General features: G+C 44.3%; 1 protein-coding gene across 1 annotated transcript in view; it reads right to left on the bottom strand.

The window, feature by feature from the left end:
- Positions 1–503: 503 nt before the first annotated feature.
- Positions 504–14,123, bottom strand: part of GARS1 (glycyl-tRNA synthetase 1) — a 37,446-nt gene continuing 23,826 nt past the window's right edge. The window contains exons 12-17 of the mRNA XM_079786575.1: positions 13,569–13,713; positions 8,253–8,338; positions 6,340–6,449; positions 3,527–3,620; positions 2,735–2,925; positions 504–1,416 (exon numbers count right to left, since the gene is read on the bottom strand). Of these exons, the coding sequence (XP_079642701.1) occupies positions 1,291–1,416; positions 2,735–2,925; positions 3,527–3,620; positions 6,340–6,449; positions 8,253–8,338; positions 13,569–13,713 (752 nt within the window). The 3' untranslated portion in view covers positions 504–1,290. The remainder of the gene's footprint in view (positions 1,417–2,734; positions 2,926–3,526; positions 3,621–6,339; positions 6,450–8,252; positions 8,339–13,568; positions 13,714–14,123) is intronic.

Raw genomic sequence — 14,123 nt, forward strand, 5'->3', positions numbered from 1 at the left:
GGCATCGCCGAGATGGGATGTGAAGGAGAGCAGCCCTGGGGACTCTCCGCTTCCATCGCTCTTCGCACCCGAGACAAACATGCTTCCCTCACCCCCCTCCCCCTCCACTGCGTGAGAGGAAGTTGGGACACGAGGCAAGGTGTCAACTCAGCAGACGAGGAGCTGTACACGTTCGCACATCCTGGAACTGTTTTCCTAACAGATACCCCTTTGTGTGAGTGTTCCATGCAAAAACATAATACAAGCGAAGGCCCTCAGGGAACTCCTAGGCTGGAAGGCAGACACTGTGGTGGCTGAGAATCAGGGGGGCAGGTCAGACGGACGGGCTCCTGCCGCCCCAGGGGTGCAGTGAGTGCCAGGGCTCCTGGGGAGGCCACAGCATCTCCTGCCCACAGACCGCCTCCTGGAGACTTGAAAGCAAAGACTGTGTCGGCAGAACATTCCGGTGGTGGCCCTGCTCCCCTCCCCCCCAGACACACCCCTCCTCCTCCTGCTCTCTGCTGCCCCGGCCCCACCTGGGCCTTCCCGCAGGCCGTCCACGCTGCCTCCTCAGCACACGCATCACCTTCTCAGGAAGAGAAGGAACAGAAAAAGCGTCGTTAGAAAGTACCTGAGTGGTTGCTGGGGGCTGGGGCTGGGGCTGGGGCTGGAATGCGGAGAGAGCTGAGTGCACATTTCTTTTCGGGGTGCGGGGAGTGTTCTAAAATCCGAGTGCGGCGGCAGTTCACACCGTGAATCTACTAACCCAGTGGTCGGCAAACTCATTAGTCAACAGAGCCAAATATCAACAGTACAACAATTGAAATTTCTTTTGAGAGCCAAATTTTTTAAACTTAAACTTCTTCTAACGCCACTTCTTCAAAATAGACTCGCCCAGGCCGTGGTATTTTGTGGAAGAGCCACACTCAAGGGGCCAAAGAGCCGCAGTTTGCCGACCACGGTACTAACCATTACGGACTTACACACTTCACATGGCTGAATCTTATGGTATGTAAATTATGCCCCAATAAAGCTGTTAATTATAAAAAAGCATCAGTTGTGTTTAACAATAAGCTACGAGCACGTGTCCAAAGGTGAGAGCAACAGCTTTGCCGAGGACGCGGAAGCAGGAGCAAACGGACGACAAGACTGTTCAGAATTCCTCCAACTTTAATTGTGGGCGAGATCAGGCAGCCGCTGAGGATGACACGCAGTCCCCGAAGCAATCACAAGGCTGCTTTTTGTAAAGTGGACATGGTAAGAGTTATTTTTTTTATTAGCGCAAGTGGTCAAAAGTTGCTGAAATTGTCCTCATTCCTCCACTGTCTCTTTTTTACCAGTTTCTTGCCCTTCAAAGAGAGGGTACCTGGCCTCCACGTCGGCCCACGAGAGGCTGCCGTTGGCCAGATCTCGGACGACACCGGGCAGTTCAGAGACCTGGGTAAAAGGGAAGAGAAGTCCAAGAGTCAGACAACTCCATCAGACTGTCAGAAAGGGTTCACCCTGAACGCAGGAACCCTCGCAGCCAAACCAGTGTTCAACAGTGACTGGAAACTAGTTCCCACAGGATGTTTCCTGTCCTTCCCTCTGCAGCCGCCTTACTTAACCACACTCACCTCCCTCCCAGACCCGGGTTCCTGCTCTCCTTCCAGCCCAGAACGCCTGCCAAGCCCCACAAAACCCCGTTCTCCCACACAGCCTTTCCTCATTGTCCCAAGTCTCGTGTCACATGCAGTGACTTCATGGGTGTCAAACCTAACTCTGAGAACAGGGGCCACTCAGGGGCCACTCAGGGAGCCAGGGGAGGCGGGTACACTGGGAGCCCCAGCTCAGGGGCTGGCGTGTGCCTCAGCCACAAGCACACACTGGCCACCACGCAGCAGCCGTTCTCAACCCTGAGCCCCAGGACCCCCTGGAGATCTCGATAGAGCGGTTCTGCCCGCCCCCCTCCACAACCCTCTCCACCCCAGCTTCTGATTCAATGGGTCTGGGGCGGAGCTTCTGCTCATCAAACAGGCTCCCAGGTGATGTGGACGCTGCCGGCCCAGGGCCCGGCCTCCGAGAACCACTGCCAGGTGGGAAGGCAGGTCCAGAGGAGTGAGACCTGGTTTTGTAAAAGGACAAGCCAGACTTCTGAACTAGACTGTCGTCTCCTCTGGGAAAAGCAGTCTTTTCTTTCTGCTTCCCCCACGCCGAGCTCTCTGCATCGGGCTGAGCGAGTACCAGGCTCTAAAGAAAAGCCTCCTCAAGATGAATACATTAGCCAGGTGGTTGTCAATTAAAGTGGCCACTCTTCCCTTCCCCTCCTGCACTTCCGTCTCCATTGTTACCTTCTCATTAAATAAAATTACTAGGACACAGGCGCTGTTCTAAAAGGGTTAACATGGAAAAGCTTGTGCACGCCCATGTATACATTTATATAGAAACGTCCAAGTCCCTCCAAGCCTGCCAATAAAACTATGGCAACAACTGCGTGGGATCCTCTTTCCCTTGCCCAAATAATCAAACAACTATAAAAGCAAACTGCCGGAGAATGAGCCCAGAGTGATCCGAATGGCTATAAAACAGTAGAGATGTGTTCATGGATATTTTCATAATGAAACCAAGGGGACTCGGGAATCTGTGCTCTGTCTAATATAAGCCTATGATTAAAATTAAAAAGGAAAAAAGAAAGGAGAGCATCAACATCCAGCTCAAATGAGAAGGAACCAGCACCCGTTTCTAAGACTACAACGGCCAAAGGGAGGGCGGGCACCTCAGCTCGAATCTGCCGCATGGAGTCCCGGTCCCGCAGGGTGGCCGTGTGCGGGGTCTTGTTCACGGTGTCAAAGTCAATGGTGATGCCGAAAGCCACGCCGATCTCGTCAGTCCTGGCGTAGCGTCTTCCGATGGACCCAGAGGAATCGTCTACTTTGTGGGAGACGCCGTTCCTGGTCAGGGCTTCCGCTGTCCAAAATCAATTAAATAAATTCAAAATAAAATAATGGAGAGCCCCGGTGTCATTAATGTTGCCTTACAAGTTGAGGAAACTTATAAAAGGAACTAAGACAGGAGAGTAATTAAGTTACAGACCCAACAGAGGGAAAAATCCCCAAAGCTGAGTAAGTCCCTTGCTGGAGCGCAACCCCTCCCTCGCACCTCACACAGCTGCCGGGTGGGGAACGAGCATCAGACCAACGGCCGAGGCCGGTCCCGACTCCAGCACCTCCCCTTGCAGGACCCGGAGCTGCTCAATGAACTCTCCGTCTCCCAACACTGAAGTAGGTGAGCCGCCCCAGGTGACCACGAGGCTCCTGTCGGTGCTGGGGCTCAGGGGCTGGAGACCCCCTAGGAAGTGAGCTGGAGAAGCAAGGCTGCTCTCGGTCTGACACCTGGCCCCACCTCTGCTCACTCAAACACTAGGAGGACACCTCCTGAGCAAGCACGCTCTCAGAAATAAGAGCAGAGGCCAACACCACTGAGAGTCTATTTTCTTTAAAAAACACTTCCTACAATCCAGTCTACTTGACAGGGTTCCCATGAAGGTTGCTCAGCTGGATTTGCTTACATAATTCCCTGACAAATGGCATGAACTCCTGGTTCTGGCTCAGTGGAAGGACGGAGCATTTGAATGGTGCTACCACGGCCGGGAAACTGAAGAACTAGATGAGAGAAAGAAACACAAATGTGTTAGTTCATAAAAATCTAAATGCTACTGTCCGACCTTCACTATCAAGACCGCAGGACACACAGTAGGAAAAGCAGCGTGACAACAGAGAACAAGCAGGCTCACCAGACGACCAGAAAGGTCTGCTTTTAGCTCTGAATTCAGAACACTCAGCTGAGCGCTCTCTCTAGACCTTAGTCTCTCCCACCCGCTCTGCGTGCCTCACAGCTCTGCTGTGAAAGTTCAATGATGGGAAAGCACTCTCAAAGCCACCACAGAAGGTGCCAATGTTTTGGTAACGTATAAAAAGCCTTATTGCCTGGCTGGTGTGGCTCAATGGTTGAGCATCGGCCTAAGAACCAAAAGGTCACTGGTTTGATCCCCGGTCAGGGCACATGCCTGGGATGCAGGCTTGATCCCCGGCAGGAGGCCTGCAGGAGGCAGCCAGCCGATCAATGATGTTTCTCTCTCATGAATGTTTCTATCTCTCTATTCCTCTCCCCTCCTCTTTCTAAAAACGAACAAAAAGCCTTACAGCCTTCCCTCTTTCTGTGGAGATCCCTAAAGAATCTCCCTCCAATGACCAAATAATAGGTGGGAGGGCCCCGAAACAAAATCCCATTCTGTCCTTGAAGCGTTTCAGCAGACGATCTATGGGCCTCAGTGACCGCGTAAAACCACAACGTTTAATCAGCTCACAAATGTATGTCCAAAAGAAGTACTGTGACGCAGCGCTGGCGGTATAGCGCTGAGCATAGCTGCCTTCCAAAGGAAGTCACATGGAACAAACAAGCATGCCCTGCAACCCCACACGGAAAAGCACCGCCTCGCACACTGCTCCTGAACCGGCTGCGGGTGCTCAGACTGAAAGAAAGCGAGGATATTCTGTGGAAGGCAAACTCGTCTGCCTTTCTGGGTTGGAAACGAGTTCTTAAATAATATTTAAACAAAAGGTTCGCCTGAAGGTAAGAATATGAAACTCAGAATGAACAGGTCCCAGAAAAATAATAAATGACACAGGACCCAGTGCAGCCCACCCCCAAACCTAATCAACTTCCGATGCCAAGCAACGGCGAACACCCGCGGGGAGTAAGCCCCGGACTCCAGGGCTGCGGCGGCCGCGGTCACATGTTCAAGTCAGACTCCTCGCCTCCACCTGTGGTCACCATTTGTGAGCGAGAAACGGGGACCTCCCTTCCTGGAAAAAACGTTATCTCGCTGGCAGTGTTTTCATACCACAGGAACACGGGTTAGGAGCTACGTGCTAGTCCTTTTAAAACATCTCTGGCTTCCCACAGCCTCATCAAATGCCTCTTCATGACAGGAATTTCTGCCATTCATAAAACGCTGTCACTAATTTCCTCTGGCTCAGCCCTTACATTTCTACCAGAACTCTAGTTTTATCAATATTGTTAGATTCAAAGGAACAGCTAAAAGGCTTTGTAAAAACCGATTTAAAAATAAACAGAGAAGCTCGAAGCGAACTTGACATCTGCAAAGAGCACATTCCGTTACGGATGTCATCCCTGCTGCAGACCATCCTGCAGGCCTGGTGTTAGCCTCGCTCCCACTCTCTGCTGAATGAATGAAAAGCTGCTCCTTCAAGGTCAGGAAATGCAGATGCAACTTTAGGGCAGAGAACAAAATGGTGACTTTAGTAGCTACCTGCTGCCAATAGTAAGTATGTCAGATGTACAGTACTGGCACCAAGAGCTCATCAGTCCATTTTTTAAGGCTAAATGTCCCAGAAAGAGCTGATGTCCAACACGATGCACACTCAGCTTTAGAATGAATGGTCATGCAGATGAGAACGTTCCTCGCAGTTAGCCTGACAAAGACAGCTGCCATTCTCTAGCCATTCTCCCTCTGACTGAGTGTCTGCTATGAATTCAGGAGTCTACTGTCCGCGGCAGAGGTGAGGTGAGAAGGTGAAGGAAGGCAAAGTGAAGGGATTAAGTGGCAGACGTGGGCAGCGATTCAGAAGCAGCAGAACGAAAGGAAACTTCCGCAGTTAACAAAGACTTCTTACAAATACTGATCGTTAGCAATGCTTGAATGACAGGAAGGGCTATCCCCCAAATGCCAATGCCCAATTTAAGTCTGTCAGTCTCCCACACTGAAATCACCTGGGGCTCCTATAAAAAACCACAGATCCCTGGATCTAAGACCTAGTGCAGTGGTCAGCAAACTGTGGCTCGCGAGCCACGGTTTGCCGCTCTGTTGACTAATTAGTTTGCCGACCACTGACCTAGTGAATCAGTATCCCTGAAATAGAACCTAGGAATTTATGTCTTTACCCCAAAAGTACCCCCAGACAATTCTATGCCCTTTAAGGTTCCCTTAAATGCCTTACGTGTGCAGACATAGTTTCTTGGCTTGGCCAAATTCTAAGAGCCATTCTTTCCTTTCCAATTCTCTGAAAACATGAGTATATCCAGAAAGTATTATTCCTGCCATAGATGCAACAAAGATAGTCCCCTCAAAGTGATATGTTGTGTCTCAGAATAGAGAACACCAAGCAACTACAACAATGGCATCAAGAATAACCCGCACACCCTAAAGCTCAAATGAAATAACATGAGGCAGTGCATTGCTCTGTGGACAGTTACACAAAGAGGAGTAGCAGCAGCTAACTGGTCATTCACTTATTCACGTGCTGCAGCAAGTTTCATTTCTGACCGTGTAAGAGAAGACACGTGTACGGGACAGCTTACCGTTCTCTGTTCGTCTCCCTCGCGCACATGGAATGTATGTTCGAATACCGTATACATGATCCTGCCCAGCCCGAAGGAGGGTTCAATTACATTCGGAACAACTTCTTCCACTGCAAGAGAGAGAAACTCAATAACATTCTCTGAAACCCCACGTGATGCATCTCAGGGCCTCGCTAAATAATCCTCATTAGCACTAAAATTATCTCTAGTCTAGGTGAATTTTGATCGATTCTGTACATCAGAATGAAGAAACATTCCTGAGAACTACTTGCTGGTAGGAAACATGATGCCTTTAAAGTCGGAGTGAAAACCAACTTCATCAAATTTCATTAGTTGTTCATACAGCATACCAGTGAAACAAGGCCCGAGGGACTGCGTCCCCAGTCGGTAAGCTATGAACAAGAGCGGCTACACGCTAACGTCCGCCGTGCCCCTGAAGAAAGTATGAAGACCCTAGAGCTTTTCTAAGATTTTGCTGGGATGAACAATCTATCATGATAGCTGGCAAAATTAACAAGAATGATTCCTACACACACGAGGACCGTGGTTTGTTCGGTTTGCTGCCATGTGGCTGAGAAGTCCGACAGAGCCAGGCTCTGGGTCAGGAGACCCCGAGAGCAGTGTGCTCAGGGATCAGCACTCACTCCAAGACATGCACCAGGGCCCACAGCGTTTCCCACGGGGGAGGCTGTACCTGGGGACCCGCAGGAAATGTACTCATTAGTACATCTGACTCAGAAGAACAGCAGGCTAAGCACTGTCTGCTCTAAGGTAACTGACTTTAACCTTGGAGAGTTTATGTTGCAAGGAAAATGAGATAACGAGAACTAAAAACTCACATACGGGAAAGAAGAGAGAGCCTATTTAAGTTGTCTGTGATCAAGAGTAAGAATATCATTTTAGCCTTGGCCGGTTTGGCTCAGTGGATAGAGCGTCGGCCTGCGGACTGAAAGGTCCCAGGTTCGATTCCAGTCAAGGGCAGGTACCTTGGTTGCGGGCACATCCCCAGTAGGGGGTGTGCAGGAGGCAGATGATTGATGTTTCTCTCTCATCGATGTTTATAACTCTCTATCCCTCTCCCTTCCTCTCTGTAAAAAAATCAATAAAATATATTTTTTAAAAAAAGAATATCATTTTAGAAACATCATGGAGGCATTTTCGGCCCATCCTTCCGTGGGATGCGAGCAATGGCTCTGAAGCAGCTACAGGATGGCGACGAAGTAGCCGAGGCCACGAAGAACCCCCTGCTCACTGTTGCCACTTCAGACCGCTCGCCCAGCTCCCTGCGGCCGGCTCCAGAGCAGGCCAGGCCCAGGGAAAAGCAGCCTGCTCTCTGCCTGGCAGGAGCTCCCCTACCCACCACTCCTCGCTCCCAGGAGCTTTCATGCAGCCACCATAAACCATAGCATCCTCCTATGTTCCAAAACATTCCCAAATTCACAGAATTTGTTCTGTAAAAAAATCATCTCCTTGGTTTTTAAAAAAAGCATTAAAGATCACTAATCTAAGTGAAGTTTAACCAGTTAATTTGCAAAAAAAAAAAAAAAAAGTAGAAGGGGTGAAATTCCTCTTTTGCTTAGGAAACAAAAGCACTTTTCCTTAAAATGAAAAAGAAAATCTTTTAAATCAGAGATATTCTTCATATGCACCTGAGATCATAGGAAATATAAAGGTGGCATTATAAATTATTCTCCAGTATGAGTACAATTATGTTCTTCAAAAAAGGCCCAGGATAATGCCTTAAACATATTCATCAAACTTAGGGTTATGGCGTTAAGAATTTATTTTTCCTCTTCAAATTTTTGGTAAACGGTTATGTTATAAAAGTTAAAAACCAAACACAAACAAACAAAAAAACCTTTAAGGAGTAATAATATTTTTTGTTTGTTTCTTAATTATTTTTACAAATTTACCATATAGTGTTTTCTGGAATCTCTTCACATTGACCATGTCTCCTGTTAACTGAAATGTTTTCCCTTCAGTTTCAATAGTGAATTCCCTACAAAGAAACATTACATATTAGTGAAAACAGGCATCCCTGTGCCTTCATTCAAAGGAGCTTTACAGACCGCTGTTTTCCATTTTAAGTGGAATACAACTTAGTCAACTCTCGAATATAATAGCTGAAGCCAAACTTAAACTACTTCATGAGAAACACCAAAGTATTATTCTAACAAAGGCATCAAACAGTATTCTGGGAGGCACCCCAAAATATGACTAGTTTTATAAAGTTCCCTAAGTGGCTTAATAACCAATTCCTTTGATTCTGAGATCAAGGTTAAAACCAAAACCAATGTTTTAAAAATTCAATTTTAGAATAATTACAATAAATTTGTCAAACACAGGCCTGCTGACAAAAGACCACTGTTCTCTTTATTGCCCCAACAAATATAAGAATGACCAGCTTGTCATGGCACAGAAAGTAATCTTAAAACTCCTACTCTATTTCCCAAACAAACATTGACATTTATGGTGATGAAGATCAGCTAGAAGTTGAATGATTCTGTTTGATGTGTCAATATAAAATATTATCCTCCTGTCCCCAAGTAACTGACTGCAGTATGTTCCCATCCTGAGACACACCCGTTCCGTTTCGGGCTATAAGACTTCCCATTTACAATGCGCTCCTGAGGCATTTCCTCACAGTAGGAAGATCAGGCAGGGTCTCTCACAGCAGCTGAGTGCTGGGAGAGAGAGGCCCCGTGGTTGCCTTTGAAGCTGTGTGGCTGACTCAGGTCACACTGTGTTCTGCTAGTTTCTCGCAGTGAAGATCTCATGCATTACATGAGTGACTTTCACCGATCCCTCCTCCAACTGTACATTCTGTCTGAAGTCTGTGCGTGTGCATTAAAGAGCCCACTCCACAAACCGTATCGTATATATTCTCTCTGCAAGCACGGCCTAAGTATAGAGTAGGTAATGGTTGTTAACAAGCTGAAATAAGCAAGGAGGAAGCCATTATTGGAGAATAATTAAAAAAGGAAACTGTCTTACTTGTGGCTAATAATATCTAACTAGTGATCTATGTCCATTTTAGTAAGATTTGAAATGGATAAATGAATTCTCAACTTACAGGGAATCACCTTGCAATAGTTTTGACAAATATGTACATGCACATGCAACCACCATCGCTCCATAGGTTGCCCTGTCCCTTATCTCAATCCCCTCCAGCCCGTTAACCACTGCTGTGCCTCCTATCACTGTAAGCTAGCGCTGTCTTGCCTAGGATTTTTTGTGTAAGACTTCTTTCACTTAGCCTAACGTCTATGACAGTTGCTGGCAAACTTTCTGTATAGGGCCAGATATAAAATATTCCAGGGTTTGCAAGCCATAGGCAGTCCCTTGTATTCTTTTTCTTAATCCTTTGAAAATGCAAAATTCATCTTTAGCCGGAGGGCTGTATAAAAACAGTTTGAAAGCCCGGCCTGCATGGCTCAGTGGCTGAGTGTTGACCTATGAACCAGCAGGTCACGGTTCGGTTCCTGGTCAGGGCACATGCCCCGGTTGCAGGCTTGATCCCCAGTGTGAGCGTGCACGAGGCAAGCAATCAATGATTCCCTCTCATCATTGATGTTTCTCTCTCGCCCTCTTCCTTCCTCTCTGAAATTTATAAGTAGATTTTAAAAAACAGTATGAACAATATTTGAAGTGTACTTAAAAATGTGTATTCTGGTTTTTTTGTTTGTTTTTTTTTAAATATATTTTATTGATTTTTTACAGAGAGGAAGAGATAGTTAGAAACATTGATGAGAGAGAAACATCGATCAGCTGCCTCCTGCACACTCCCTACTGGGGATGTGCCCACAACCAAGGTACATGCCCTTGGCCGGAATCAAACCTGGGACCCTTGAGTCCGCAGGCCAACGCTCTATCCATTGAGCCAAACCAGCTAGGGCTATTCTGGTTTTTAGACATTATATAACTGACATTAAATTAATAGTGATCTTCAACTTTTGTCTACTTGCTCTACAATTACTGAGAAAGGGGTGAAAAAAATCTCCAACTGTAATTGTGGATTTGTCTATTTTTCGTTTTAGTTCTGTCAAGTTTGCCATACACATTTTGAGGTTGTTTTTAGTTGCATATAGTTAGAAGTGATACACCTTCCTAATGAACTGACCCTTTAACATTGTGAAATGCAACTCTACTCCTGATAATTTTCCTTGTTCTGATGTTTACTTTGCCTGATATTAATAGAGCCACTCCAACTTTCTGATTAATGTTTATATGGGAACATTTTTTTAAACCTATTTGTGTATTACAATTACAGTAAGTTTCCTATAAACAGCATTTAATTGGGTCTTGAATTTTTTAAATAGTCTGACCATGGCTATTAATTTAAGTGTTTATAATCAGCGATTTTCAACATTTCTTTATTTATGGCACACATAAACTAATTACAGGCAGTCCTCGGGTTACGTCGCCCTCGACATTTCGTGGTTATGTCGCCATCTCCCATTTATTTATATATATAAAAAAAAGTTCCGTCATTTTGACGTATGTACACATGTGCTTTATGTTTTTTATTATTTATTTACCACAAGTAAAAATCAGGAATTGTTATCTTTCTTTTAAATTTTTTTTACTGTTTCACTTCATTACTGCTGTGTATGTGCTCCATGTGAGTGACGCAGGTGCTTATGTAGGTGGGTTCCAACTTACAGCGAAAATCACATTATGTCACACTGTAGGAACGGATCTCCGACGTAACCTGAGGACCTATTGTACTAAAATTTTGCGGCACACCAAAAAATATATTTTTACCAACCTGACCAACAAAGGAGGTAATATTTTGATTTTAAAAAATAATAATAATAATAGTAATAGTAATTACCTACCCTTTTTGTTCCAAAGTGACTTTTTAAAAAATCAGGTGCCTATACTTGTATATAAGATTTCTGGTACCAAGAATTAACCAATCAGACACAACCTTATTATGCTACATGACTAATAAGATGCAACTCTATTGTATGATCTATATATTTACGGTTTAAGGCAGGGCATTCATACTAGAATGCTATTGTGTTGGCTGTTGTCATTTTTTTATTTGACAATTTAAGGGAGAAGAGGTCAGTCAGGTATTGCATGTCTTAAAAATTCCTGTGGCACACTGGTTGGAAATCGCTGGTTTGAATCATTATATTTAGTGTAGTTATCAATACTGTTGAGTTTAAGTCTACCATCTCATGAGTTAGCTTGTATTTGTTCCATCTGTTCTTTGTTCATTTTTCCTCTTCGGTCTTCTTCTAGAGTATATTTTATTATTCTACTAGAGGCCCAATGCACGAATTCGTACACAGGTGGGGTCCATCAGCCGGGCCAGCGATCGGGGCCAGCCTGCTGGGGGGAGGGACCGAGGGAGGTTAAACCCAGCAGCAAGTTAACCAACAACCAATTACGTGAGGAATCAGGCTCCCTCCTCCCTGGGTCCGGGGTGTGGGTGAACCAGATTCAGGGCTGTCAGGGCCCCAGCAGCAAGGCCTGGGTCAGTGCACATCATAGCTACCGGCCAATCCGGTCGTTCTGGTCCTTCTGTCATAACGGTCACTTAGGCTTTTATATATATAGATTTTATCTCCCTTATTGGTTTATTAGTTATATTCCTTTGGTTATGTGTTTTTTTCCAGGTAATTGCTCTAGAATTTACTCTATGTACTTTTATTAATGTATCATAGGCTAATTCAAGTAATATTATCACATTTCACTTATAATATACACACCTTACAATGGTCTATTCCCAAGGCATCACTCTCATCCTTTGATGGCATACATTTTACTTCTATGTATGTTGTAAGTTTCACAACACATTGTTATTGTTTTTGCTTTAAACAGTGCATTATCTTTTAAAGAAATTAAGAAATGCTATTTTAATGAAAATGTCATTTATATCTACCCATGTATTTAGCATTTCTAGAGCTCTTAATTTCTTTGGGTAAATTTACATTTCCACGTTTCTGCTTGAAGAAATTTCCACACTTCTGCTTGAAGAACACCCTTAACGTTTTTTGCAGGTAGGTCTGCTGGCAATGTATCCTCTGAGCCTTTGTCTGTCTGAAAGCACTTCCTCTTCATTTTTGAAGGATATTTTTGCTGTTCTAGGATTTTTGTCGGTAAGCACTTAAAAAAATTTCATTCTATTGTACTGTGGCTTGCCTAGAGTTTGATGAGAACTCCAATCATTCCTATCTTTGTTCCTTTTCATATAAGGAACCTTTTCTCCCCAGGCTACTTTAGAGTTTTCTATTCATTACTAGTTTCCCGCAATTTGATTCTGATGTTCCTTTATGTGGCTTTCTTTGCTTATTCTGCTGGGGTTGAACTTCTTGAACCCCTGGGTTTATAGTCTGCATCAAATTTGGAAAATTTTCAGCTATTGATGTATCTTCAGATATTTTCGTTATATACTCTCCCTGTGACTCACAATTATACGTTAGACTGAAAATACTTCTCTTATTGTCCCAAAGAACATTTTTTTCTCCAGTCTCTCTTTCTATGCCTCATTTTAAATAGTTTCTATTGCTACATTGAGTTCCATACTCTTTTTTTCTGCAATGTTTAATCCACGGTTAACCCCATTCAGTGAGTTTTTATTTGAGATATTGCCTCTTGATATTGGTTCTTTCTCTCACCTCATATGCTCATGTGCTCCCTTACGTCTTTGAGCATAAAAAGCATATTTATAACTGTTTTAAGATCCTATGTATTTACTCCATCATGTTTGTCATTTCTGGGTGTTTCTTTTGATTGACTCTTTTCCTCATTAGGGGTCACATTTTCATATGTCTACACATTTTTATTGCTTTTCAGACATAGTAAATTTTATACTCTTTAGTGTTGGATTTTGTTGTATTCCTTTAAAGATTCTTCTCTATTATTTTTATTTTATTTTATGCTTAAAACAATTACAGGGACTACTCCAAAGTTCAAAAACAGAGCATTGACTTGAAGGCAGATATGGTTTCTAATCCTTCCTCAGTCACTACCTTGGACAAATCTCCTCCTCTAAAAAAGTTATTGGGTGGGGTTGGGGGGATCTTTGTATCCATTTCAAATCTATTTCTGGCAATAGTACCTAAATCTTGGCAAGCCCAGTCCTTTAAAAGTAGCCGGAGCTAGCACTTACCTGCAAAGAATTTGTCAAGACAGTAACCTCACCCTAACCTTCAGAACCTGGCAGAGAGGACGTATTTACCCGGAGCCCATATAAAAGCACACATCTTAAATCTTACCCTTTTTCATTCAGTAGTTTCTCCATTTCTGTAATGTAACACTCATCACAAATGGCAAGGTACTCCATCACCAGCTTCGCATCCTTCTTATACGCCTTACCAATTGCTCCCTTATTAGGTTCAAACTGAACAACGTTGACTGTTTTGTATGAAGTAGTCAAGGAATCCAAAATTGTAGAACTACCTCAGTATTTCGGAAAATGATCTTGAGAACCACGAAATCATTCAAAGTAAGTAAACCCCATCAGTAGAGTTTTTTTCAAAGTTACAGGAATATATTATCTAATCAGCAATAGAAGCTGATACATAGCATGATAACTTCTGATAATAATTTATTCATTTCTAAAACGTCCCAACACGATTGGCCTAGCCCTAAGATCAGCTCACAACTTCACTGTCTGGTAAAGGAAGGAAATTTCTACTGTGCTGATTAACATAACAAGTAAGCTCAATTATTATTTTATCTACCATAAAATGGCACCCATCTTTTGTTAGAAAATGTATTCACCAGGTGCTCTTTATGCAAAGAGTATGTAGGTAAGTGCAGGTGTGGAG

Source organism: Cnephaeus nilssonii (assembly GCF_951640355.1).
Source record: "Cnephaeus nilssonii genome assembly, chromosome: 12".
NCBI classification, from domain to species: Eukaryota; Metazoa; Chordata; class Mammalia; order Chiroptera; family Vespertilionidae; genus Cnephaeus; species Cnephaeus nilssonii.